At 38.5% G+C, this 26,252-nt stretch overlaps 1 protein-coding gene across 1 annotated transcript in view; it reads right to left on the bottom strand.

Moving 5' to 3' along the window:
• LONP2 (lon peptidase 2, peroxisomal) overlaps positions 1-16,774 on the bottom strand; it is a 37,866-nt gene extending 21,092 nt beyond the window's left edge. The window contains exons 1-8 of the mRNA XM_015639976.1: positions 16,498-16,774; positions 15,403-15,637; positions 14,577-14,708; positions 13,149-13,271; positions 12,135-12,295; positions 11,837-11,931; positions 10,285-10,543; positions 4,537-4,678 (exon numbers count right to left, since the gene is read on the bottom strand). Of these exons, the coding sequence (XP_015495462.1) occupies positions 4,537-4,678; positions 10,285-10,543; positions 11,837-11,931; positions 12,135-12,295; positions 13,149-13,271; positions 14,577-14,708; positions 15,403-15,637; positions 16,498-16,730 (1,380 nt within the window). The 5' untranslated portion in view covers positions 16,731-16,774. The remainder of the gene's footprint in view (positions 1-4,536; positions 4,679-10,284; positions 10,544-11,836; positions 11,932-12,134; positions 12,296-13,148; positions 13,272-14,576; positions 14,709-15,402; positions 15,638-16,497) is intronic.
• Between the last annotated feature and the right edge of the window lie 9,478 nt (positions 16,775-26,252).

The following is a 26,252-nucleotide window of genomic DNA, read 5'->3' on the forward strand; positions in this document are numbered from 1 at the left end:
AAATCTTTTGAAAATATTTATGATCAGAACAAACTAGAAAAATCCTACTTCAGAATGCCAGAAACACAGCTGACTTTCCTAAAAAACAGAATAAATTCAGATTTTATTTTCAAGTGCTGCACAGATTTAAAAGCAGTTACACATTTCCATTAATAGTGAAATCTTCAAACATACTGAAGCACATGCTTCAATTCTGAACCCAGGGCTGGAACTCAGTGAATGCCATTGTGCACTGCCTCTAAGCTATTCAAAAGCTTTTCTTTCCCTCTTCAGCAGGCAGCTGCTGTCATTTACTCCCTTCTTTATCAACAAAAGCAAAGGCCTTGAAGAATTCTGACAAGCCAATGTGCCTTACCTCAGCCAGGCCCCCAGGCCAGCCCTAAACTATAGGGAAACACAACAACTGGCAGGGAATGCAAGCACAGCAACTACAAACTGTCCTCAAAACAAGCAGGTCTATACCAAATATTAGCCTCCCACTCCCAAGTCTAGTCTTGCACATTATTCTAAACTGTTTGAAACAGCTAATCCTAATTCAATTTACTCCTTTTTTTTTATACTGGTAACAGTATTTCCATAGAATTCCAGTCTATCAGCTGAAGTGTTTGCAAGTAATTCCAAAGCTACTGAATTACAATGTATTCTGACAGACCAAATTGGCATTTTGACACATTTATTTGCATGTTTCTTTCTCCTTCAAGCCTGCAACTAGAAATCCTTATGAACCCTGCTAAGTGCCAAGCTGGTGATTAGAATGTTATTTACAAAGATGCAAAAATACTGATGCTCTAGTCACATACAAAAAATACTATCCAATAAAGAGAAAGGAAACTATAATCCAAATCAGCTCAGATTATATCTAAAAATGTGAATTATCTGAGATCTTTTACAAGGGCAGGACATCCTCCAGACTCAATTCTTTGTCATGGTAACTGTTTTTTAGAATAAGATACAAACCAATGTCCTGCCTGTGTATTTCAAACAGATTTTCCAAAGCAAAGAGAACTGTTCTTCAGTTAGGTATCTGTGCTCAAGTTCAAGCTCAAAAGTATTCCAAGATATTCAACTAATACAGAAATATGAAGTACAAAAAGAACATTCAGTGCACAAAATATCTTGGCTAATTTATGACAGATAGCTCACATGCATACAAAGGCTTCTCTGTAACAGCTTTTTATTACCACAAAATCCAGAATAAATTCCATGAACATTTAATTGCCTGGCTATGCTCCTGGTCTAATTTCCCTGCATACAAATAGTCACTATCAGGCACTTGGATCCATTTCTGTTTTCTTCTGTTTTTAACAGAGGTCATCTAAATTTAGACTAAAATATTCCTTTGTTAATGAACAGTAACTGGAAATAGGAAGATATTCTGTCTTCTGAAGCAACAGCTCTGCAGAAGCATTAGAATTAAGCACATATCTAGCAATTAGAAAGCACCAAGCTTTGCTCCCAAGCTCACAGGGATGGCAATTTTCTTCCTGAACATGCCCTATTGTGGACAGCAAGAATTTAACACACCTACACATTAAGGAATAAAGGATGTGCCTTTCATACCTAATGATGGCACTTACCAGACAAGCAACAGTGTCAAAGGCAAATGCAGCCATTAGGTGACCACTGACTACTGTTTGTTCTCCAGCAAAACGGCCACCTATGCTCACTCCAGATGGACTTTCCAGCAACATAAACCATGAGAAGCAGATGAAAATGAAGCTATTATGTCCAGCCATGAGCTGTCCTTTAGAAGAGGTAAAGCACCTGCTTCAGGATGTTTAGCCAGCAGTAGAGGGATATAGAGAGCTCACAGGGGAGCAGCCCAGCCATGGTTAATAGAGCAATTACTTTTCCAGATTCAACTAATGGGCAATTAGCAGGGCTTACATAAACCCTGCAGTCCAGGCAGGCAGTGGGATGTGAACCTTATGAGCCCCAGCTGGAAAAATCCATGGCAGAAGAAGAGCTCAGTATCACTGAGAATGTGGTTTTAAAAGATGGAAAACAGAAACATCTCAAAGCAGCAACGATGTACCCAGAATTCAAACACAAATAATTAAACAAGTATTAATTAAATTCATTTGCTCTCACAAATGACATAATAGAAAAATACAACTGTTCTCTACTACAGGACAGGGAATTTTATAAAACCCAAGAAAATGTATAAAATACAGAGAAAATTATAAAATCCAGCAAAGGTTGAATAAAATTACCAATATGAATATACAGATCTAGATTCATGACTGGAACACTCCTTCCAAGAAATCTCAAATCATTGTGTCTGCATAGCAAACAACAACCAGCTAAATAGAAAAATTTGATTTTCAGGTGTTTTTATCCATGCATTGACTAGAATTAGGAACGCCTAGTTCAAGTATCTAAAAGACGAATGACAGGAGAGGTATCAGCAAACTCAGAAACAGAGAGCATTACACTTTCAGCAAAGTGTAAATAAAATCCCCCAGAGGAATAGTACAAGGAATAATGTATTTATTACACTCCCCTGCTTGTTGTCTTTGCACTTTGAGGCCCTTCATGCACCCTAGAAATATGTACTATACACTTGAGAAATGCACAGGTAAAGGACCATAACTGTCATTTTTAAAAGCTAAAGAAGTGAAGCCATGCTATTTTCTAGCACATTTAAATTACTACTAGTTCATGTTAACATGCAAAGATCAAAACAGAGCTCTCAAACCACAGCCTGTTCATACACTGATTTTCAAAGAACTTGTTGGCCTTGTCAAAACAGTAATTTTCCACTATCTAGCAGGAAGAAAATAATGACATTTGTAGAAAGTCAATTGACACTTCATTTGCAGAATGTCATACAGCATCCAGATGAGCTCATGACACCTTAATTTAAGTAGCATATTTTTCATATTTAAATCACTGCATTAAGCACTGTCAGTCAAGAGTCATTAGAACGACTCTGTAGGCAAATACTATCAGAACCACTTTCACCTCCACCTACCAAAGCTACCACAACTCTGACAACTGAGATGTTTCTAGGATTATGCCCTAAGTCACTTCTGTGAAAGTGAGCCAGGCTAGCTCAAAAAATGTGGGTATTTTTTACTAATGCCTCTCCTTTTGAGTGAAACGGGTACAGAACCATGCCAGAAGCAGTGCAGCTACAACAGTGGGAGCATGGCAGTCCCTAGGGCCAGAGAGAACACAAAAGAGAAGGCAGAGTGTAAAACTACAGCAGTACAAGGAATCTCTAAGCATGCACAGCACTAAAACTATCACGTGCATTGTGCTGCATCTGCCCTGGCAGCCTCAACATTCAGGCTGGCCCAGCCCTGCTGTGCCATCCCCTCCCTCACTGCCCCTTTGCCATCCGTGCTGGCACAGAAAGATGGACCCAGCCATCTGCCCAGGGAAGGGCAATGCTTTGTCTCTTCCCCACATCTGAGGATGTGCTCCCTCTCTCCAGCAAACTGCTAGAATAAAAGCACTGGATATGCATAAATCAGTGGAAGAAGGAATTGTACTGGGATATCATGTCACATTCCAGGAAAATGGAAATTGAGAAGAAGGTTCTGACAACTCCTTACTGCTCTCTGCTATATGACAAATGAAGCTTGCAAGGCACAGGTCTCAATTCATCTTCTTCATGATCACTCCAGTTTTGGCCTCCTGAAAGCCCAACTAACCTAATTAATAACATCTCAACACTTGATGGGATTTACAAATTATTCCAACAGTATCTCATTCACCAAAGTCCTCAATTGTATCTCCAGGATGTTATTTGTGTTTTTAAGCAAATCAACTTAGACAACTCTAAAACCTTTTTGATTAAATAACTGTATTATGTGCTTCAAAACTAAATTCATTCACATCTTAGTCTGAGTACCAGAAGTTCAGAAAAAATGCACTCATGGAAAACCTGACTAATGGAAAGCTAACACTCATCATACCATAATCAGCCAAATACTCATCACACCATAATCAGTCAAGGAGTGGGAATCTGTGACTTACATGAAAAACCTAAGTTCAGACAGTTAATTACAACACTAATGAAAGGAATTCTCCTAACAGAACATACAGCGAGTCCGTATTATGCACTGGGTAAACTGCTTAGCTACACTACAAGCTGGTACCATCAAGAGCTTCAAAAATGTATTAAAGTGGTTCCAAGAAAGAAAGGGAAAACTTGAAGCAGTCTAGTTACTGTCTAGATCCTCTACAGTTAACAACATTTGATCATTAAAAATCCGTGTCCTGAAGTCCCCCAAATAAGTGATGTTTAGGGCTTGAACACTATTTAAATACAGAAAACACCCTAAAATCTATCCTTGTGCTCAAGTACAGCTCACTGAGATTTATATGTTACTTAGCCACTATGTAACAGCATCTGCATGGTGCCTGAGGAATTGACAGAAACCCACCCATGTCAGAACTCAGCAGCTGGTATTTGAATAACAGATCCAGCACTGTCAGGCCTTCTTTTGTCCAACGAATCTTCTGAGTCCAGTTTAATTCTTTTAAAATCCAAATGAAAAACAATGCTTGCAGTTTAACACCTCTTACCTCAAGCAAGGCTGCTGCAGGATCCCCCTGCAAGCTCTTTGCCAGTTTATCCACCTCATCCAAGAGGAAAACAGGATTGTTCACCCCTACAGTCTTCAGGCCATTGATGATCCTGCCAGGCATGCTGCCCACATAGGTGCGCCTGGAAGGGGATGGGGAAAGAGGGCAGTGACACTGGGAACAGGAGGAGCAACATCAAAAACATCACAAATAAAACTCCAGGCAAAATAGAAGAACAAGGAGCACTGCAACAATTCTCGGGTTTTTTTGCAAAAATTTGTGGAATACTTGATAAAAACGTGGAATATACAACTGAGCTAATACAAGCAATTATAGCAGCAGATGAAAATTTGAGTTCCATGGTGAACTAGTTGGTCTGCAAAGATGATCATTTACATTAAAGTGTATCCAGAATTTACAGCTTGTGGATATCTTAACATGTTCTAGTGACCATCATCCTTGTACTGTAAGAATAAGCAGAAGCAGATTTGGGAACTTCATTAATAAAAGTATTTTCATAATTACAGTGCTGGGATTTTGTCATCATAGCAGAGTTCACACAGCATGTTACAAAAGAGCAAAATTCCAATTATGCTGAACTGTCAATGTCCCCAGATTAACATGCTTTATAACAGATATAAAGCATGCTTTAATAAACACCCACCAAAAATAACTGTATTTACTGTCATTTCAATATGAAATGAAAAGCTGAACACTGCAATGAAACAAAAAATGACAAGTTTGAATTTATTCAGCAAATCAGTAAAATCATTTTCCCACAACACACACACAGCACAACTACATTTTACAGATGTATATAACCCTTGTTTGCTGCATTTATCCCACTCTCTTCTGCTTGTGCCATAACTACTCAAAATACTATAATTAAGAGCATAAAATTCTAGGAAGAAAGAGATACATTAAGTGCTGAATTACAGTATCTAGCTCATGACCCTTACAAAGCAGACAAGCAGAACAGGCCTGCTTTGCCATATGATCTGGTTTACCACTGTCCAAAACAAACACGATGACATTTACAAAGATGAAACCAAAAACACCACGGGACTAATTTCAAAAATGACTAGACATGACTTTAAATATAAAAAAAATACCCAAAAAACAACAAAAGCAGAACCCAAACCACACAGCAATGGTGTCAGTTCCATGTATCATTTTACCACTGAGGAAATAAATTACAGTAAATGTATTTAATTCTAGATCTGAGAAAAAAAAATAAAAGGTTTTAAGACCTTCTAAACAGCCAGCAATGCAAGAGAAATTCAGTTTGCCTGTTACCACCTTCCTGAGGCAGCTGCTAAAGACTGAATCAGCCAGCAGGCAACAGTTCCTCACTTCAATGCTTTTGTGTAGTCTTAATCTGCAGCAAGGGAGCGGATTGCTCTCACGGAGGGCTGCGCTGTGGAACATTCATTACAGATCAGGACTCTGCATGGGGAGCTATTACACAGCCAGCCTGCCTCCTCCTCCTCCATCTGCACACCCACAGCCTTGACAAGACAGGGAAAGCATTCTATGAAATGCAATCAGAAAATGAGGAGACTGAATCAGAGCTGGAGTTCACAGAAGTGAATCACTTACCAGTGTAAACAAATTTATCAGTGTAGCAGTTTAGGCATTTCTTGTTTTGGGGGAGATTTGGGTTTTTTTCAGTTATGGGTTTGGGTTTTTTTTCTTTTTGTGGTTTTGGGTTTTGTTTGGTGGTGGTAGTTTTGATCTTCTCTGGGTTGTTTTTACCACAAGGTGCTTACTGCACTAGAGAGTAATTTTGCATGCTTCAGAGACAATGCAGCCCAGTTTCAGTATTTTGCTTATGCTACTAATAGGGTAACATAATTAGGTAAACATCAAACATTCTTTGTTCTTGCTTGCTATATTATTCTCAAGTGCATGCTTAAAAACATTACACTTTTTTAAAGCATGTTTGTGTTTTGTGTTTTTAGATATAGAAGGTTTTACTTGGTCCTTTTGAATCCTACAAAGATTTTAGCTATCCATGTTCCATTGAGTTTTAAGAGAGGATGGTTCATAAACTAAATTAAGGCAAGTAGATGCAACAGTCTAAACGTGTAGCATCTCTTTATTTATTAGAGATGGACCTATTTTATTATACTAATAATCAAATACTTGAGATTTCCGAAGTTATCAGGGAACACATCTTGACAAAAGAATCCTTGGTAAGACAGGCACTGCAGGTATTTATATATAAAACCAGACAGAATATATTAAAATTACAAGCAGGTATGGCCATTTATCTGTCTGGCTCTTAACCTTTGCCTTGTAAGATGTGAAACTAAATGCTACTGTTTAGGAATACTATCACTGAATGTGATGTTGATTTCATTATTTTTCCTAGGGTTGAAAAGAGGTAAAACAATATTCTACATTGCTTTGCTCATTTTTTTGATGCAGTTCCTTTCTCTGCATTAAACCCAGACGGCAGTCAACTCTCCCCACCCAAAACAGGAAGCACAGAGCAAGTTTCCTATTTATCTCACTTGTGTAGCAATATTTAAATAATTCAACCCCTAGAGAGCTCCAGGCAGAGAAGGTCTGCAACTTAGTAATCTTTTTATGTAGTTTCAGATCAGTGAAAAAGTACCTTTAAACAAAACACTAGAGTTGTACAGTATGTTATAAGGCACTATGCATCCTAGAGAATGCAAGAAAAACAGCTGGGAAATCCAGCCTTCTTGGTTCTCCCAAGGTAAACTGGGAAAGCCTAGGAAAAAGAGCCCTTAAAGCAGTGGTAGTATTATTGAAAGAAAAAGGACTCACTTTACAGTGATCTCAAGACAAACAGTTTTAAATCTTTTTAACTGCAGGGGTAGAAGAGGATAACAAAGTTAACACCACTGTTCCTGAACATCCTTGCACAAGGTCACAGCCTTTTTTTTTCCTTTTTTGCGCAAGGCCAGAGGTTGTGTCCACTCAAAAATCTATCTCTGCTTTGCACTTGTCTAACAAAGCTCATTCCTCTCATGGGTGAAGCTGCCTGCAGTTTGTTTTTTTCTGGTGCAACAAGGCCTGTGCAGGGAAGTTCTGCCAGCACAGCTGTCCTGGTGAGGAAACATTGCAGGAAGTTCTGCCAGAGCAGCTGTCCTGGTGAGGAATCCCACCACCCCTCAAACAGGTGCACCTAAACAAGTCTTCTTTAGCAAAGGCCTAAGCCAGAATTGAACTGTCCAAGCTTTTGAAACTGCAAAACAGTGGAATATAGGAAGGAGTGCTTCACATGAAGGTGAAAAAGAAGAACTTCACACTTACCTCACCAGCAGCGCTATAAATAAATGGCACAATTATATCTTTCCTTTTCAGGAATAGAAAATCACACTAAAGAGATGATTATACATGTCCTGTTTGATACAAAATATCAATACTGAGCTGATTTTAAAAGCAATGAGCTTCTTGGAAAAAATTGTAAGTCATCCTTCAAAGTGGTTTGGGGGGATTTTTTTTTTTTTAATGCAAGTATAAACAAATGTAAACCAGTATACTTTAACATATCATATAGATGAGTTGTAAATGCAGACAACAGCTGAAGGGTATCTGATCAAGGAGTTCTGGTTTTGTACCAAGAGGATGATTTTGTTTTGGGAATGCAGAATAATACTTGCTACCCTACACTCAATCAGTGAAGGATTCCCAAGCTCCAGGTGCAGGCACATGATCCCCGGTGAAATGGCCAAACCTGGGCAGTTCCAATTGTCACATTTGCACATCAGATGGGACAGCACAGTCACTGAAACACCAAGCCCTGCCCTGCTGCTCTCCAAGAGCTCTGCTGAATCTCTCAGTCTGCACCTTTCACCAAAGTGGCCCAAGTGAATGCTATTTCAGGCACTGTTTGCTTCCAAGTCAAGCTGAAACAGTTCCTTTTGAATGTTCTAGTACATTTGGTACATTCTTCTGCGTGTTCAGTAGGCACATACAGTACTGTTCTCCTGCAATGTTAATGGAATCCTTAACTCAAGCCCCAAAGCCTAATACGGAGTTTTAGAAGAAAAACAGTATTTTCTAAGGGGTAATATTAGGAAATTAGCTTGCTCAACTCAGAAAACAGCAGTCTGTGTCTTCACTTCTAGACCCCCTCCCTCCGACTGCCACCAGATGCACAACATGGATTCATCTGACTGGGAATAACTTGAAGGATTTATTCACACAAAAGGATATTACAGACCTCTACAGAAAAGTTGTAGTTCTAATCTGATTAAATCTTATTCTGAGAAGGAGGAAAACAAGCCAAAGTAGAAATTAAGATCAATATGCAACAGGTGGGTTTGATTTTAGCTACAAGAAACTGGACAAAGCAGTTGGCTACAATGCACTCCTAGTACCAACTGCTCTAAAGTTCATTTTTAAACTATACACTTACTTGTTGAACAGAAACCACACAATATTCTTGCTAATTCTAGATTACATTCTCCTTTGCTGGTGAAAAATAAACTCTCTTAGCAAATATTTCCCATTGCCTAATTTCATACACTTTTTAATAGGAAATTTATAATGGCTGGTCTCTAACAAGAATTCATAACTTAATAATGCTCTCAAAAATGTGTGACAGCCACAAACTAAAAAGCTTTATGAGGCTCTCTCATATCACTCCCCTGTCTTTACTCTTTATGAGGTTCAAGCACAAGATAGGAAGTTTGACTTTTGTTTATAATGTCAAGTTCAAGATGTGGTTTCCCTGTTACAAAAGATTCGAGTCCTGCTCTGCTCTGGAAAAGTTTCTTTCCATAATGCTGAGTATTCCACAGCCTCTAGTGGCTCCAATTCGAATAGCACATGTTGAGTCACATTTGAAGTTGTTTTTAGGACACTCTATTTTAGGTGTATTCTACTGAGAGTAGCTGAATAGCACTGGGAAAAATTAACTCCTAGATGGCATCAAAAATATAACTGATAGCTTTAATTCATAGTATTCACCTACTGTTGTAAGGAGAAATTTTATTCAATACATGACTTAAAAGAAAACCTGACTAAAATTCATTATTCCAGATTTCCTACAGTGCATTCCATAAGCAAAAAGTATGTGTAATGGAAACAAAAATGCTGCACTGATGCTCGGCAGTTACCTATCTCTATTGCCCATTTATTATGCTTCCAGTTACAAGGATTCAGGAATGGACTAATACAAACTTAAAAGACTAAGTAGAAGATACATAACGAACCCAACATCTAAACAGTCCTAAGGAATGTAATCCAAAAAATCTCCTTTGAAACCTGCCAGCTTAGGTGTTCTTGCATAAATCTCCTTTTGAAATAGGAAAACAGGGCATTGCTATCCTCTAGCAACTTTCATGTATCACTCCAGGTTTCTCCTTGTCTTTTAGCAGCAAACAAGGCTATGAAGGAATGCATTACTACCATATAGGTTATACTGGATAATTAAATCTGTACATCCCTCCTAAAAAGCAGAAAAATCAAGAGTTTGCATTAAACTTCCTACAGAATTTTACTTCAAAGTGCTAAAATAACTGAAGATGAAATCCATTCCCTATGACAATAAACGGCAGTAGCAGAAGGAAAGAATAAAGGCTGTACCACAACAATAAACACCAATTTCCATTAAAATTCTCTCCCAAGTAACACCACTGAATACCAAGGAAAATCAATAAATACCTACCATTGTTTCATAGAAGCAAAATTTCTCTGTATTGGCTGAACAGTAAAAATAATCAATACATTCTGCAGAGAAAAAACTGCAGCTAGGGAAAGAAGCATTACCTGTGGCCTCGAATATCAGACTGATCACAGACTCCTCCTAAAGCAATTCTGTGGAATTCTCGACCCAAAGTCTTTGCAATTGATCTTCCAACACTGGTTTTACCAACTCCTGGGGGCCCCACAAAACAAAGAATGGGCCCCTTGAGGTTGTTTTTGAGCTGTCGGACAGCCAAGTACTCCAAAACTCTCTTCTTCAACTTCTCCATGGCATAATGGTCATTATCCAAAACAATCCGAGCTGCACGGATTTCCAGGCGATCTGGCATCAACAACAGCACAGAGATCAGCACATTTACCTTAAAAATGGAAACAATTCATCCTACAGTAGAAACAGATATCTTCATCAGGGAAATCCCCCAATTCACACACATTTTTCAGACAATGATTTTCTAAAGCAAAGGTATTAAAGTTCTTCTTTAATAAGGAAATTAGACCTAAGGTAGACAGATTATAGTACTGAAAATGACACAGTACTGATAATAACCATCCAAGCCTAAAATTATCATGATTTTCCATCATGATTTTCTAATTCTGTATGCATGTGTGTTTTTATTCACTGTAGCTACAGAGTTCAAAATAGCAATCACATGGGTCACACTCACAAACTTTGCTTAAAGTAAAAACACCAAACTTCACATGACACAGCATAATTTTAAAAGATCAAAGAGCAACTTCCACCAAAAAAACATTCTGCTAGGACATGACTGTCAACAAACATTTTAGTCATTTGAGGAGTCTTTGAATAATACCGCAAAGTACATGTAGGCAGATCTTTTTACAGTTTAATGATTAAAGAAAATATTTACTAGAAGATTTGTAAACACCTCTATTTCCAACCAGCAACAATTGCTCACTAGAAGTACCAGCAGAAGGGTAGAGATGGATATGCAGGTGTGCTAATTCCACCTTGTGCAAATGAATTTTTCCCACTCAGTCTACTTGTGCTGGTCAGTAGGAGATGTCTGTTGGTCATGTTTGGTTTCCTACTCTTCCCTCACTCTCCATTTTTGCACACTCTATCTGTATTAACAGCATCACCCTCTACTCACAACTCCAAAAACCATGGTACAAAGCAGACACAAACTCAGTGCAGTTCTTCTACTGCACCCCAAGTTATAGTTAATAAAATTAAATACAACTGTGCTTTTTAATCCTTTTGTTTCTTATCAAACTTGCTTAAGATAAACCAGAACCTTCTTCAGAAAGCCAATGTTACAAAAATCTCCCAAAGAGCTTTCTGTCTGACATACAAAAAATAATTAGATGCTCATTTCTTTATTATTTTTGATAAATACTGGCACAAACTGTAATTAGTAACACCTTCATTTGTTAACAAAACTATACTTAATACTTTTTAAATCCACATTCTTAGATTTATAATTGAGCTACACAGGCTATTCAGTGTACAGTTCTCACTGAGAGTCTAATGGTTTACCTGGCTTGCAGTAATTTATCAACAATGATTTTACAAGACAGAACTAATTCACAGTGTTTACGTGGTAGTTACTTTTCCTAAAATGTTTGTGCAACAGAATCAAGGAGAAGGGTTTACCTTTCGTACTCTTGTTCCATGGCAATTCTACCATCAGTTCCAAGTAATTTCTTGTCAAAGCATATTCTGGCATTGACTGAGGCATCTTTTTTAATCTGGAAATGTAAGTACAGAATTCAAAAGGCCAACCAGAAATTAAATGCAAAGGAAGCCTCTACTGCACCGCAAGGCAGTGATTGCTACCTGAGGTTTAAAATCATTTCAAAAACACAACCAACATGAACATATATCAAACAGGAAAAGGTCTGCAAGATTTGTTTTAAAATGTAAAAGAAACCACCATTTAAAAGCCTCCTACCTTTTTATTTCTTTAAGACAAACTTTAAGAGCTTGTTCTGACATACTGGATGCTCTAATCTTTTTTTCTAGCATGACAACATCATCATGATCTTCTTCTTCCTCTTCATCTTCTGTAATACTCCCATGACTGAATTTTCTATTAGGACGAATAGCTACAACCTGTGCAATGGAAACAGCCACAGAATTGCACCAGTTCTTGGTTTTTAAATAAGCTGTGTAATTTGGTTTTGAATGAAAATCATGGCAAAAAACATAAAAATTCACAGAAAAATTCAGAACTTCAGAAAGTTTTAATTCAGAAATTAACTTCAAAAAGTGTTATTTGTGTTACTTTAAAGAGTTACAGTTCTTCATATATTTCCTTAGTGAGTTTATCATATATCCTAAACTAGCAAACAACACAAAACAAAAACAAAACTGAAAGGAGCTATTTGTGATATTTCAAGCACTGCAGCCCATCATATTAAGCAGAATAAACTTACTCTTTACAAAATGGGTAAATCTCTCATCTTTTTTAATTTCTCAATGACTTCCAGTTACTAAACTATGTACGTGCAGATAGATGAAGCAAAAGTGAACAAGCTCCATTTCCAACACCCATTTTTTATCTGTAGTTCAAAAGCTGCCACTCCTCTGCAATGCCATCAGTAAAAGATACACCTTTCACTGCACAGGCCAGAACACACTGTGTGTATACACTGCACATGAATTGACTCTTCAGAGGAATCTGAACATTCATTTAATGTCACAAAGTGCTCAGATTAAAATAAAAATTCAATTAAAAAAAATTAAAATAAAGCCTAGGCAGTTTTAAACAAATATTTTGTCTTTTGTGTATCTACACAGCCAAAGTTTCCAGCTAGGTGTTCTCTGCATCTCCAGACTATGATCTCACACTATGGCCATACATTAAAAAAGCACAGATTAAAAGCATGTATTCATTAGCCTGCTTAAAAAGTGCATCTTAGTACTTATTTACATTTTTAAATATTCCAGATTTAAAGCTCCATACCCTTTTATCATCATCCTGTTTGGACTTTCTTGTTTTCTGAAGCAGCTTCAGGCCTTCAATCTGTCTAACAAGCAATGGTATGGTCATCTTGAACCGTTCCTCCAGCCTAACAGCATCTAAAATCTAAGAGCAAGGAGTTGTAAGCAGCCGAGTTCACACCAACGAATCCTCACTATGGGGGAACATGGAGGTACTGCTACTGTCTTTTGACCAGAGGTATGGCATAGATGGATTTAGGAAAACAGGCACTAAGAAAAACAAGGAGAATACAGTACACAAAATCTAGCCTCAAGGGTCTGGATGCCTGAACTACAAAGCATTTCAAACTAGATAAAATTATCTTATCCAGTCTAGCTTAAAAATATCTTAATATTTCAGTTGCATTTTCTGTGATCAATGTAGTGTTTTTCAATTGCTGGGCCTCAGGAAAGACATGGCCCCATTAAGAAAGTCACAGCACCATCTCCTTGCGTAACCCAGGGGAAAAAAAAAAAATCACCTTGTGCCTTAAAGTTTTTGTTCAGAGATTTTTTGTTTATTTTGTCTTTTTAATATTTTGCACACAATTCCACTTTCATATTAAATGAAGTTAATATGTGGAAATGGGTAGACTTCTGCTCTTCTGTACTTCCATAGCTTCCACCAGCTGCTCTTTTCTTTAGAACTTCTAATAAAAAAGAAAGTGATGCACTAGTAACTAATGTACCTTCCTCCAGCACGATATTCAGCTAGAGTACACAGCTTTCCTTCAAATTACTGCATTAATTTCTACTTGTGGTGCTTTGAAAGAACCTAACACACTTTCAATTCCAGGTGCAGCATAAGCAGTTAGAGAAGAAAAAGAACAACTTTGAAAACACAGCAAGCAAATACAGAAATCAGACGAATAAGCACCAAGACATAAAGATCATTTTTGCATAGATTACTTCATCATATGACAGAAATTTAACCACTTAGTGTTTAAAGAAACCCAGACTTCAAGATGTTTTAAAAAATATTTAATTCTAATATTAAAACAATTTTAATTCTGAAATTACTTGTAATAAGGTATGCATAATGATCAGTCAGCTGGGATAAGTAAGCAAAATTTCAACACAATCTGAAGGAAGATTTATCATCTTTACTATGTTAAGTCCATGCTCTACTTATTGTTTAATAAAATGAACCATTTCTAAGATTTCCCATATAGATCCAAACAGATCTATTTACCTTAGGTGAGTTCTGCCATATGCATATATAAACACTTTAAACAACACCATCAAACCATTTTGCAAGCATTCACACTCAGTTGTGACACCAATCTCTGCTGGCATGATGTTATCACTATACAGTCACAAGTGAAAGCAATTCCAAAATTACCTAAAAGTGACTGACTTAAAAAAGACAGCAATACCTAACTACCATTAAAACCGCTGAAGAACATGATACCTGCAGCTTCTCTTGGTTGGTTGTTCGGATGATAGAGGTCAGGATATCTGGCAGAGCTTCTCTGGGCAGATTGTCCAGGAGACGCCGGAGCTTTGCGACTGCAGGCACTGACATATCCAGCATCTCAACCAGCTACAACACACAAGGAACAATGCTTAATGGCCACTGGCTTTCTTTTGGAATTATCTCAGTGGCTCTCTGACCTAAACAGGATTGTGTCTTTCAGTATGCAGCATGTCTAGGTAGTTTGCCAAAAAGCTACTGCAATAAGTTCACCAAAAGTTTGCAGATGAGGCACTAACTCAGCATGGAGCACCAAGACCTTGAGCTTTCTGCTTGTTTGAGAAGTTCAAAAGTATCATTATTGTTTGCAGCATTTTTTTCAATACATACATCTCCTATTTCCCCCACATACCCTAGTTAAAAACTTCCCCATGACTCTTTCAATACATCCTTTAAATTCCAATTCATTATACTTCTATTGTATGTATTTTCTTACATCTCTGTAAAATTCTAGAAAAATTAATCAAATCTTTTACTAGAATGTATTTATAGTAGTGCTATATATAAAATACCTACTTATCATAGCACCAACACAAGCAGTTACACAAGACTCAGCTGCAATGAGCTGTGTAGACATCCTGGAACTTTGCACAGAAACTCAAGATGTAACAGTAACGTTTATTTCGCAGCAGAAATACTGAAACTCTACTCATCACTGAAAAATATAGGAACTGGAGAAACAGAAGGGCAGATAGAAAACAAATAAAAAGCCTAAGTGAACCCACAGGTTATGTGACATACAAAAATAAAACAAATTAAGTACCTGTACTGCATACTTGTAGAATTGTTCTGACAGCTCTCCAAGCTCCTCCTCAGATTTATGGCCATTAGTGAACTGCTCAAGTCGATCTAACTGCTGCACTTCAGCAATGGGATAGGGCTTCTCCTTCACAAGCTGCAGGACCTGGAATCTGCAGAGGCCTGTCACCAGCAGCGTGTAATGGGGCTTGGGCCAGTTGCTACCAACCACCTGAACTGCCAGGGCAGCAGTGCCAATCCTAAAAACAGAACAAATCCTTGTATTATGCCACCTTCCACAAAACATTTTGTGTGCTACTTATCTGAAGCAACCATGCTTCCGATGAACCTGCTGGGACATAGTTCCTATTATGAAATGAAATCAAATTATCCAATTCCCTTTGTAACACAGGTTACAAAACCAAACCTTAAAACCTGAACGAGTTAACTGAAAAACTAAGTAAGGCACTGTAATACAGTCGTGCAATTTAGAAACATATGTAACTTCTTCATAATAATGAATTTGGCTGTGGACAGGCACACTGACGTTTCTGCTTAAGTAATATGCACTGGAAAATAGGAGTGTTCGTAAATGACGGTTCTTCACTTAAATTCCCGGTCTGGTACTGAATCAATGTTTTCCTTCACCTTACCTACTTAAACAATTTACAAGAGAAGTTACTTTCTTGCAACATCTAACCACGTCCACTGATACTACAAAGTTCGGAGAGTAAAGGTTACAGCATGTTAGTTTCACCACAAAGAAATACAATTTGTTTTTCTTTTATGTGAACGAAGCCAATATCCGCGTTACCTATTAGGTGAAAAATGTTATGGTTAACAGCTGCGACAGCCCTAGATTTGCGTTCTTTCGTCATATTTCGCTCGCCCACCTTAGCCTCTATTCAAACTTTCCCTCCGGCCAGCCCGTGCCGGCACCTCGCCCGCTGGGCCGGCGGTGCGAGGAGGCTTCTCGGAGGGCAGAGGCGTTTTCCGGGGCGGCGGAGCCGGGCGGCCCCGTGAGGTGACCCCACGGCGAGCCCCAGCCGGGGAGGCCGGGCCGGGATCCGGGGGAGCTGCAGGCCGCGAGGGCGGCAGGGAGAGCCGAGCCGAGCCGCACCTGTGCAGGTTGGGCAGGTCGTCGCAGTCGGAGGTGGGGTCGCTGGTGTTGGGGATCACGCCGATGATGGTGCTCCGCAGCGAAGTGCCCTTCAGCAGCCGGCTGCGCACCAGCTGCATGTTGCGCGGAGAGTCCACGCTGGTGCGCATGGTGGAGCCGGGCAGCAGCACGCTCTCGTGTGTGAGCAGCAGCGGCAGCCGGGTAGGGATCTGGATAGCGCTGCCCGCCGCCATGGCTGCCCGTGACCCTCGCCCTGCCCCGCGGCCCTCACGCCCGCCCCGCCGCCATGGCAGCCCGGCCCCTCAGCCGCCGCGGCCCCGCCTCCTACGGCCGCCGGCAGGGACCGGCCGCGCGCGCTCCGCCCGCTGCGCCCCCTGGCGGCGCCGACCGCGCTCTCCCCGGCCCGGGCCCGGCCCCGAATCGGCCCCGCCGCTCCCGAATCGGCCCCACCGCTCCCCAGGCACTCCCGCCGCTCCTTCTGCCGCTCCCATGGCTCCTCGGCTCCGGTCTGCTCTCAAACACAGAGCCGGGCCGGTTCTCCTCAGTCCCCCCGAGGCCGCTCGGCCGCCGGCAGGTGTCAGGCTGGCACTGGCAATAGGTGCGGGCTGTGAGCTGTGAAAGCGTGCTAAAGGCTCCCACACTGGAGAGAGAGCGTGTAACAAATCCTATCGTTTGTTAAATGGGACGGTTCCCAAGTGATATCCCTCTTTTTGATGTTTTTTACACAAATCTGCATCTCCGGGTCGCAGGGCTCAGCATCCTGTTTCAGAGTCACAGAATCGCTCTGGTTGGAAGGAGCTCTGGAGATGACCCAGTCTCACCCCCTGCCAAGGCAGGGACACCCGGCGCAGGTGACACAGGAACGCGCCCAGGTGGGTTTGAAATGTCTCCAGAGAGGGAGACCCCGGGCCCTCCCTGGGCAGCTGTTGGGCTCTGCCACCCTCCATGGGAAGCACAGGTGAGCGCGGGTGTCCTTCCACGTGCTCCTGGGAGCGCCAAAGCGGAGGGAGGAGGTGCAGGACCCGACATCTCCCTGCGGAGGCCGCGCTCACACCCTGGGAGTGATGCTCGCCAGCCCTGCAGGCACCAGCCAGGGCACTGCTCACTAGGACAGTGAACCAAAACTCCCTGCCCAGGTGAAAAGGCTCCAAGCACTGAGACCCTATGGAGAGTTCAGATGAAAAAATGGAGAGTTCAGACAAAAAAAGTGGGGTTTAGAAACCTTCCTTTTTATTTTTTTGCCCACTGGTGAAACGAGGTGCAATATCAAAATTGCACAATGCAGTGAACTACGTTAGCCAATCTCTTGTTAATCACTGACTTGCATGATTCCTGTTGAACTAAGGTAATTCTGTACAAAGGGGAAATCACAGTAGCAACAAATTGACAATCTGAAATGCAAAAGGGTAGCTGCAATAAAAACTTGCTTAATCATGGGGTTTATTAAAAGCTTCATCTGTTGCTTTACTAAAAAGTGCAAGGTAATAGGATATTTGGAAATACCAACAATATATTTAAATGCAAGGAGTTCTTACAGCTGAGAAAAATACCTTCTAAAGCTACCACTTCAGGTACCTTAGAAAGAAGATGGAATTTAATATACTATTCAACATAACATTTAGAAAACTTTAATATAAAAGGACATATAACACACGTGGAAAGTGTTTTGTGAATTTCCCTATGTTAAATATAATTATTCTGTATGCATATGTTCAGCATTTACAAAACTATATTTGTTTGCAATGTGAACACAAACTAAACCTAAAGGTTAAATATTTTCTCATCACATTTATTGAGTAGTTTTCTCAATATGAGTATTTTGATTAAAAAGAATCTACAAATGGCATCATGTTAATTCTGCAGACTACCATTTTTTACTTCTTTCAGAGATGAAAGATGGTATCTGTGGTCATTATTGATAATTTCTTAATTAATTCTAGAGCTGTATAAAAAAAACCCTCAATTATTGTAATTCTTTTAAAATTCCTTTCTGTTTCTCCTGAACAACTCTTAATACCCAGGGCTGTTTTGCTGTGTATAGTAAGCGATACGACAGGGTCACATCCTGATTATGATGTCTAGATAGTACTGAATCCCCCAAATTGTATTTTGCCTAAATACAAACAGGTCACATTTGAGCAACAGCCTTTCAGAATGTTTTTCTAGACTAGCTGAACATTTCTTGACAGCTGAACAGGCAGTGTAGCAGTATTAAGATGTGCCTCAAACTCGAGAAAATTAAGATTAGAAGGGACAATTGCCATATGGCCTGACCTACTCTAAGTCTCACCATCAACTCCTGCATCAAATCCAAGTTTTTGACTGACACTATCTCAAAGGCATTCAACCTTGGTCATAAGTGACTGCAAGAGAGCATCTACCACCTCTATGGATGTGCTGTTCAGTAGATGATTACCTGGTTAGAATTTGCACCTTGCAAATTTTACTTGTACTCTCAGCTTCCAGAGACTGGCTTCTGTTGTATCCAACAGATTGAAGAGCTGCCTACTATATTAAAAATCATTCCTCAGTGACCACAACCAGTGCTCCATGACTGAGTCACAGCTAAACTTTGAGCTTCTCTTTCTCATTTTTTAAATAAAGTCTCATCCTCCTTAAAATGTGGGTAGCCTATAACTCTGGTACTCATCTTGCAAATGTATAAATAAATATAAAGGGGGTAATATCCTCTTTGTGTTTCCATTCAATATTCCCTTCCTGTGAAATCGAGTGTGAAGTTTGTTTGGCTACAGCCCCACTGCACACAGCTCAGGTAGTCCTGCTTTGGTCTGGGTGCAGCCAAGCCTGACTGAGGGAGATGGGTGTCAGTGCAATGGGGTAAAGACAGGGACCACTCTGCCAGAGGGTGTAGTGCACCTGTGCTCCCCAGTTCATAAATCCGTGTCATGCAGAGTCCCCTGATTCCTCTCTCTGAACCTGGACTGACACAACAACTGGACCCCACAGAATTTTCATTGATAGAACAGCTGGGCATTGTTTTAGGACTCAGGGAAGCATGTAAGTAGTGGTATTCATTTCATGTGCTTCAGAGACTGACAGGATAGCCACGCTCTTCCTGAGCTTCTCGGGAGATCATACTAATGATTTTGCCGTAATGATCTCAACGCCTGTTTCTTTAAAAAAGATTGCAATTCACAGATATATATATTATGCCTGTAAAACTCATATAACTTTTTCCTCTCCCCTCCACCTCTGCACTATTTCTTCTGTTCACACAAACGTGAGAGAGCTCAATATTTCCAAAAACCAAGACCAAGCTACCTCACAATAAAGACTTGAGGTTAATATGTTTGAGATTAAAGCTCAGTAATTTTCTCCTAAGATGTGCACACACTTCTCTTCTGCCCCCTCACTGGCATTCTTTAAAGCTCTCAAGCCCTCTGCAGCTATTTTATAAAACAAGATTCTCAATCTGTCATCAGACTTTCCCTTTCTCATACCTCTTCTATTTCATACTTACAGATTGTTTGATGCAGTGATGTTCTTTAGGAACTATTTCTCTCCAGTCTCAACCACTATAAATCAGAGAGAAAAGAGTTCCCATTTTCTTTTCAAATTCCCTCTCTACTGTGTGAAAACTTAAGAGCTTCTCTTAACAGTTACATAATCTGGCTCCAAATCCACCAAAACATTTTTTCTTAAAGATGCTGTGAAAAGATGCTTTGAATTAACTCAAAGTCTGTTTTTCTACATCAGTTAATGAGAGACATCCAATAAGGAATATACAAGCCTGGTGTAATATGAAGAATTAACTGTCAGGATTTTGCAATGCATGTTATGATAAAACATACATTTTGTGTCTTCTGGGGTGAGAGATTATATGGATGCATAGTCTGTGCACAGATGGACTTCATAACTTGTCTGTTCATTAGATTATTTTCCTCAATAATATTTCCTCCAACCCAGATGCTTCCTACCATCTTGGCCTGCATCACAAATACTTCAAAAATCTTTAAAATACCATAATTAGGAAGGAGGTTTATGTAAAGCTATTGAAAGGATGTAATAATATAACTGAACTGCATTTTAAAGTGCATTTATTTTAATGTCCAATTATTCTACCTAGCGTAAGGTTGAAGTGGAAGTTTTAAAATCCATTTTTTTAATGTAGTCTTTGATATCATTTGTATCCTCAATCATTCTTCCTTCACACAAAAGAATTTGGTTCTTTTCAGACCTTGATTGATTAAAAAGCTCCCAGTTGGTTATGTAAGAACAGCACATGGAACACACGGCAGGAGTTGCTGGCAGCACATTACTGACTAACAGAGTGAGAGACCTTTCAGACATTTCTGAAGCTCTGTGTAGGATTCTTTATGGCAACTGTAAAATGTGTTTTAGGAGTAAGTGCTAACAGACCTCACCAGAGCAGCTGAACTTAAAGGCTTAATCTTTTATTCAAAAGTATGAGTGAACTCCAAGAAAGGGACAGGGGGAGGTACACAGGAAAAGGAATTCAAAATTACTGTTAAAATTTTAAATTTGAGCTAGAATAGCATGGGGCAGAGAGAGTTCTCGCCTGCCTTACCTAAGCAGACATGATTGTCATACCAGATATATCCATACCACAAAAAAAATAAAGGTTCAGAAGAACTTCTAAAGGACAGAGAATATCCATGGGAAATTAAATGACTCCAGTAGAGCTGTACTGATGAGGATACGGTTGAAGGAATTGAAAGAGAATTTCACTTACACTTAGTTTTGCTGCACACAATATCATACTACCTGGAATGTATTTTTTTTTCCCCTCTTTAATCTGCATACTGCCAAATCAGACATTTTAGAGAACTGCTAGTAAGAGATAAAAATATGTCTCCTTAGTATAATACAACTGAAAGAAAGAGCTGAAAAGGCTACATTTGAGGCTCAGATATATTTGGTAAGGTTTTGTAAGCCTAACCCTCCTTTTTTTTAACCTCATAAAGTGGAAAAAAGTTTGCCAGCAAAGAAGAGAAACGTGGAAAACAGTGGAGTTATTGCCACAGCTTATTGAAATAAATACTCTTCCAAGTCAATCATATCTGTAGTCAATATTTTAGTGCAGGAGCTGCAGAATCACATTTTTATGTCCCTCTTACCCAAGGGAACATTTTCTTTCCCATTGTTCAAATGAAATTTGCTGACTGACACCTAAAAAATGCATGCAAATGTTTTAAGTAATTTTAGGGTTTGACTTTATAGAAGGTCCACATAGACTATATAGAAGGTCACACAGAGCCCAGAATTATTCCATACACATATTCACAGTAAAGTTTGGAAATAAACAGGAGTATTGCTTTTTCTCCTTAGCAACTGGATAGACTGGACTGCCTGGTCTGAATTTAGTTACTTTTCTGTGTTTCCAACAGTTTGAGAGGATATTAACTGCACAGTGTAGGTCAATCAATTCAAGAATGTTTTCCTACCTGATCCCTTTCAAATCTGCAGGATAATGATCCTCTACATGAACCATGACCTACACTGCTTTCAGTTATTCAACCAAATTTTATCAACATTATTCAGTTGTTCAGAGGCAAAACCCTTAAAAATTAAAGTTAATAGAAGTAATTACCTATCTCTGAATTAGAAAAATAATCCATCTCATTCTTTGCTGTTTTACCTGAACTCTGCCATTTGGCAGGGGATGTGTTACACAGACACCCAACCCTTCAGTGCCAGTTCTGACCACGATACAAACTGAACAGAGCCATTAATCAAAATACTATCCATCATTTCATCTTCAAAAATATTTTTAAGCTGCCAAATATTATAAATATTGTTCCAGTCGCTGCATTGATTTAAAGCCACTGAGTAATCATAACTGTGTACTCCCTGAGGATGTTCCAGGAAATTATAAACTAGAACCAATTTCCTCTCTAATATAGTTGTGGAAATTCAGGTCAGGTAGCCACTGACCTCATTGTCTGAAATTCTGCAATCTCCACAGCAAAAACATACCATGTGTACATGGCAACAACACTGCTACATCATGCTGATTCCTCTAATGTACATAAATTAAATTATACACACCTTATTTTTCATAGAAATTATTGTATTAGCTAAGCACAACAGCATCCACATTCTACATTTCCCCCCCTGTTGGCCCTCTTACAATAGAGAAAATAGAGAAAATAGAAACATGATTACAATTACAATAAAGAAAATACAAAACATGGCAGATATAGGTACATTTGTTTTTACCTATTGACTTTTCGTAAAACTTTCATGTGTACAAACTTATTTTAAGTACATATTATAAAATCTAAAAATCCTTACAAGTTAAAAAAAATCCTGTGAGTCTTGCCAAAAGCTGCTATAAATAAAAATACAAAGCAAAGAAAGACAGGATTGTTCGATATTATAAAGTATATAATAAATAGCTGAGAATGTTTTGTGATTTACAAATATGAGATTTACTAAGTCACTGTGATGTACATAATTTTCTTAAGATGGACAGATATTGTAGCTTCATGATGAAGCATGAAGAGTACAGTACACTTCAGAACTGGCCTGAGTAAAGAGTCTTCCATTTAGTTAGCAATTTCTCTGGTACCATCCGAGACAGCAAGACATGTTACCAAAATTATTTCTGTCTCTAATTCAATCACTCATTTTGGCATTATTTCTTCAGGATAGGAAGAAGAAATGACCATCCTGAATGCATGTCATAAATGGACTACAAATTAAGAGATGAAAAAACAACCTTGATTTCCCCACACCTCTGCATAAATCTCGACATTTTACTCCACTTTGTTCTCCTCACAGTCATTTACTTTTATGGCCTCTTTTGCCAGAGAGACAAACAATCTCTGTTGATTTATCTAGTCACCTCTGGAAAACATTAATATTGATAGAGTGAAAACATGTCAAGCAGGTTCCTTTCCACATAAGGAATTTTCCCCAGAATTATGGAAATTCATAAGAGGAGAAATAGAAATGCTGGGCTTTTCGTGTTTATTTCTAAGCTGTTAAAGAAGGGAGGAACACATTTACTGTCAATTACACTTGAGAAAGCCCAGTTGGTTCCATTCTGGCATGCAAATATTAAAGGCACCAGTGGCTTTGTTCTTATCTATTCATTCAGTCCAGAGCAGATGAAATGGCTGTGCCATGCACATCCCAGAGGAATCTGTGCCATGGCTGCAAGAGGCAGGGCGCTGAGAACTCTCACCCAGCACTGCCTGTTCTGCAGGTGCCACTCCTAATCAAGACCCTGTTGCTAAATAAAAATGTCTAATAATGGACTTCTGGTTAGCTTTTTAACATTAGGACACAGATTAATATCTTTTTGCTACCAACCTCTTTTTTGTTGGTTGGGTTTTTTTTTACAATGTTTAGAATTTATATTTTAATTTTTTAAAAGTAGTTTCGAGATAGAAATAGATGGAAAGCCTGATTGTTTAACTGTAATTGCAGGGAGTATTCTCTTTAGCCTCATCTCTTTCAAAAAAAAAATTATAAATAATATCTATACTATATTAATAAATATAGTTGTAATATGAATCACAATGTCCAACAGTAGGTGGCATATATATTATGTGCAGTGTGAGTATTTCACCATCTTTCTTTCTCATTTAATCTCACAATGAGTTTAAAAACATTTACAGCACAATTGATGAAAAGCAAATACTTCACATAATTTAAGGGGATAATTATTTTTAATTCTAAATTGCTACATTTAGGACAAACAGAATAAACAGCAAGCAAGCACTTCAGGAAATATTTGGCTATAAAAAATTATCTGGCAAAACATGGTGACAGCAGATACATTACAAATGCATAATTTAAAAATTAACAGAACTTACATGTTTTGATTCTTTCTTGACTCATTTTTGATCAGCTATTTCAAATAGGTAGATGTAACTAGGCTGACAATTATAATCTCAGCCTCCACAATTTCAAGTGGAATAGAATCTTCACATGGGAACAAAAATGAAGCCAGAAATAAAAACTAATAAAATCAGTTCCTGTGAACACTAGATATCAGACTTTTCTTATTTCTCCTATGAAATATTTTATTGGGGAAATTGAGGTCTCAGGATGGAATATTCAAATATCTTTTGGTATCAGAAAGTCTCAGGTCTGCTTCACAGAAATCCTCACATTTATTTATTGCATACTCAGTGTTCTACCTGTTGCATCAAGGGCTTTCTTCCCTTTGTGCCTGTGATGTCTGGTTTATTCCATGAAAAAGAAATGCTTTCAGACATGCTGGATTTCTAGGTTTCAGGAGCACTTTATCACTTAAAACTTGGAAGAAAAAGACAAGAGGTGGGATTTCTTGTCAAACACTATGATTCTAATACTGGAAATATGTGAGTTCTTTATACTTCTCTTCAGAATGGTGATTTAGTGAAAATAATCTGACAGGTTTGAATATTTGAAAATCAGTTAAATATGTGAAAATATTCTCTTCAAAATAAACAGCATAAATAGTGAAAAAGTAAACAGTACAGGCATTAATAACCTTTTTTCCTATCCTACCATAATTTACATGTTCTAATGTAAATTCATGTCAATTTTGCAATAAAAATACCAACTTCAGTGCATAGGTGGTATAACATTCCAAGAGTAGAAAGTATAATCAGCTAGAGTATTTTTTTCCTTCCAAGTGATGATTAGATTTAAAGTATAACATTCCTTCACTATGTTCTAAACTACTCAAAGACCAAGTTCCAGGGCCAGCTGCCTTTGAATTGGGGAGTAAGATCAGCTTTGAGCAGAATAATTCTCAGGTCTTGTGCTATAATCATCATTCTTCAAACCAGAAATTTGCTGCAGAAATGTTATCAGATGTTTCAATATAGCTCAGCAAATCTTTCAGGGAGAAAGAATGATGTGACTTGAACATGAATATAGCAGTCTGAAACACATAATTGGCTGCTGGACCATTACCATAACAATTATAAATGGCACAACATTAACTAGGAGGAAATGTCTGGATATGTGCTATCAGAGTCACCAACAGTAGATCTCCTTCAATAAATATTTAATATTTTAATTTTAATTATGATTTACTATTTGATTTAATATTTAATTATCATAATTAATATTTATGAAGACTGGAAAGAGCTGTCTTGATCAAATATGCAGGTGATCTAAAACTCTGTGGAGGAGAAGGATATGGCACTTGGTGCAACTGAATTGTGGTGACAGGGAAGCACTAGGAAGAAATTTCTGCAATGTCTGTAAATATAGATGTGTGTATGTCTAGATCATTATGAACTCCCTGATTGTTCACACACCTACATACCTATATGCATGCACAATTTAAATGTTAAAATACAGCATTGGCACAAGTTGACCCTAATTACAGTTTAAAGACTCTTGAGCAGAGAATTCTGCCTAAACAAATGAAGTAATGTAAGCGAAATAAAAAGACTGGGGGTTAATTCCAAAGCACTACTGGGAAAAAAATATCACTGATTCCACTTAAAATCTACGCAGTCCAGACACTGAAGTGATGTTTTTAGGCATAGTGAGGGTGGAGCAAAAGACAGCAAGGTAAGAGAGACAGGAAATAAGGGCATCCTAACTGAGAAGCAAGACAAAAAAGGATGTAAATTTTTTTTTTTTTTTGTCCAGTAAGTATCACGTAACAAAATAAGAAGATTAACTGGAAGAAACAACAAGCAGATTTTTCAGAAGTTTCAGACTTCAGGCAAAGGCTTGATGAGTCCCTAGAAAAAAAACAGACTAAAATATAAATTATATTTGTTTGTCTTCAACCTAGACCTCAGAAAACCAAAAAAACC

Source organism: Parus major, chromosome 11 (genome assembly GCF_001522545.3).
Source record: "Parus major isolate Abel chromosome 11, Parus_major1.1, whole genome shotgun sequence".
NCBI classification, from domain to species: Eukaryota; Metazoa; Chordata; class Aves; order Passeriformes; family Paridae; genus Parus; species Parus major.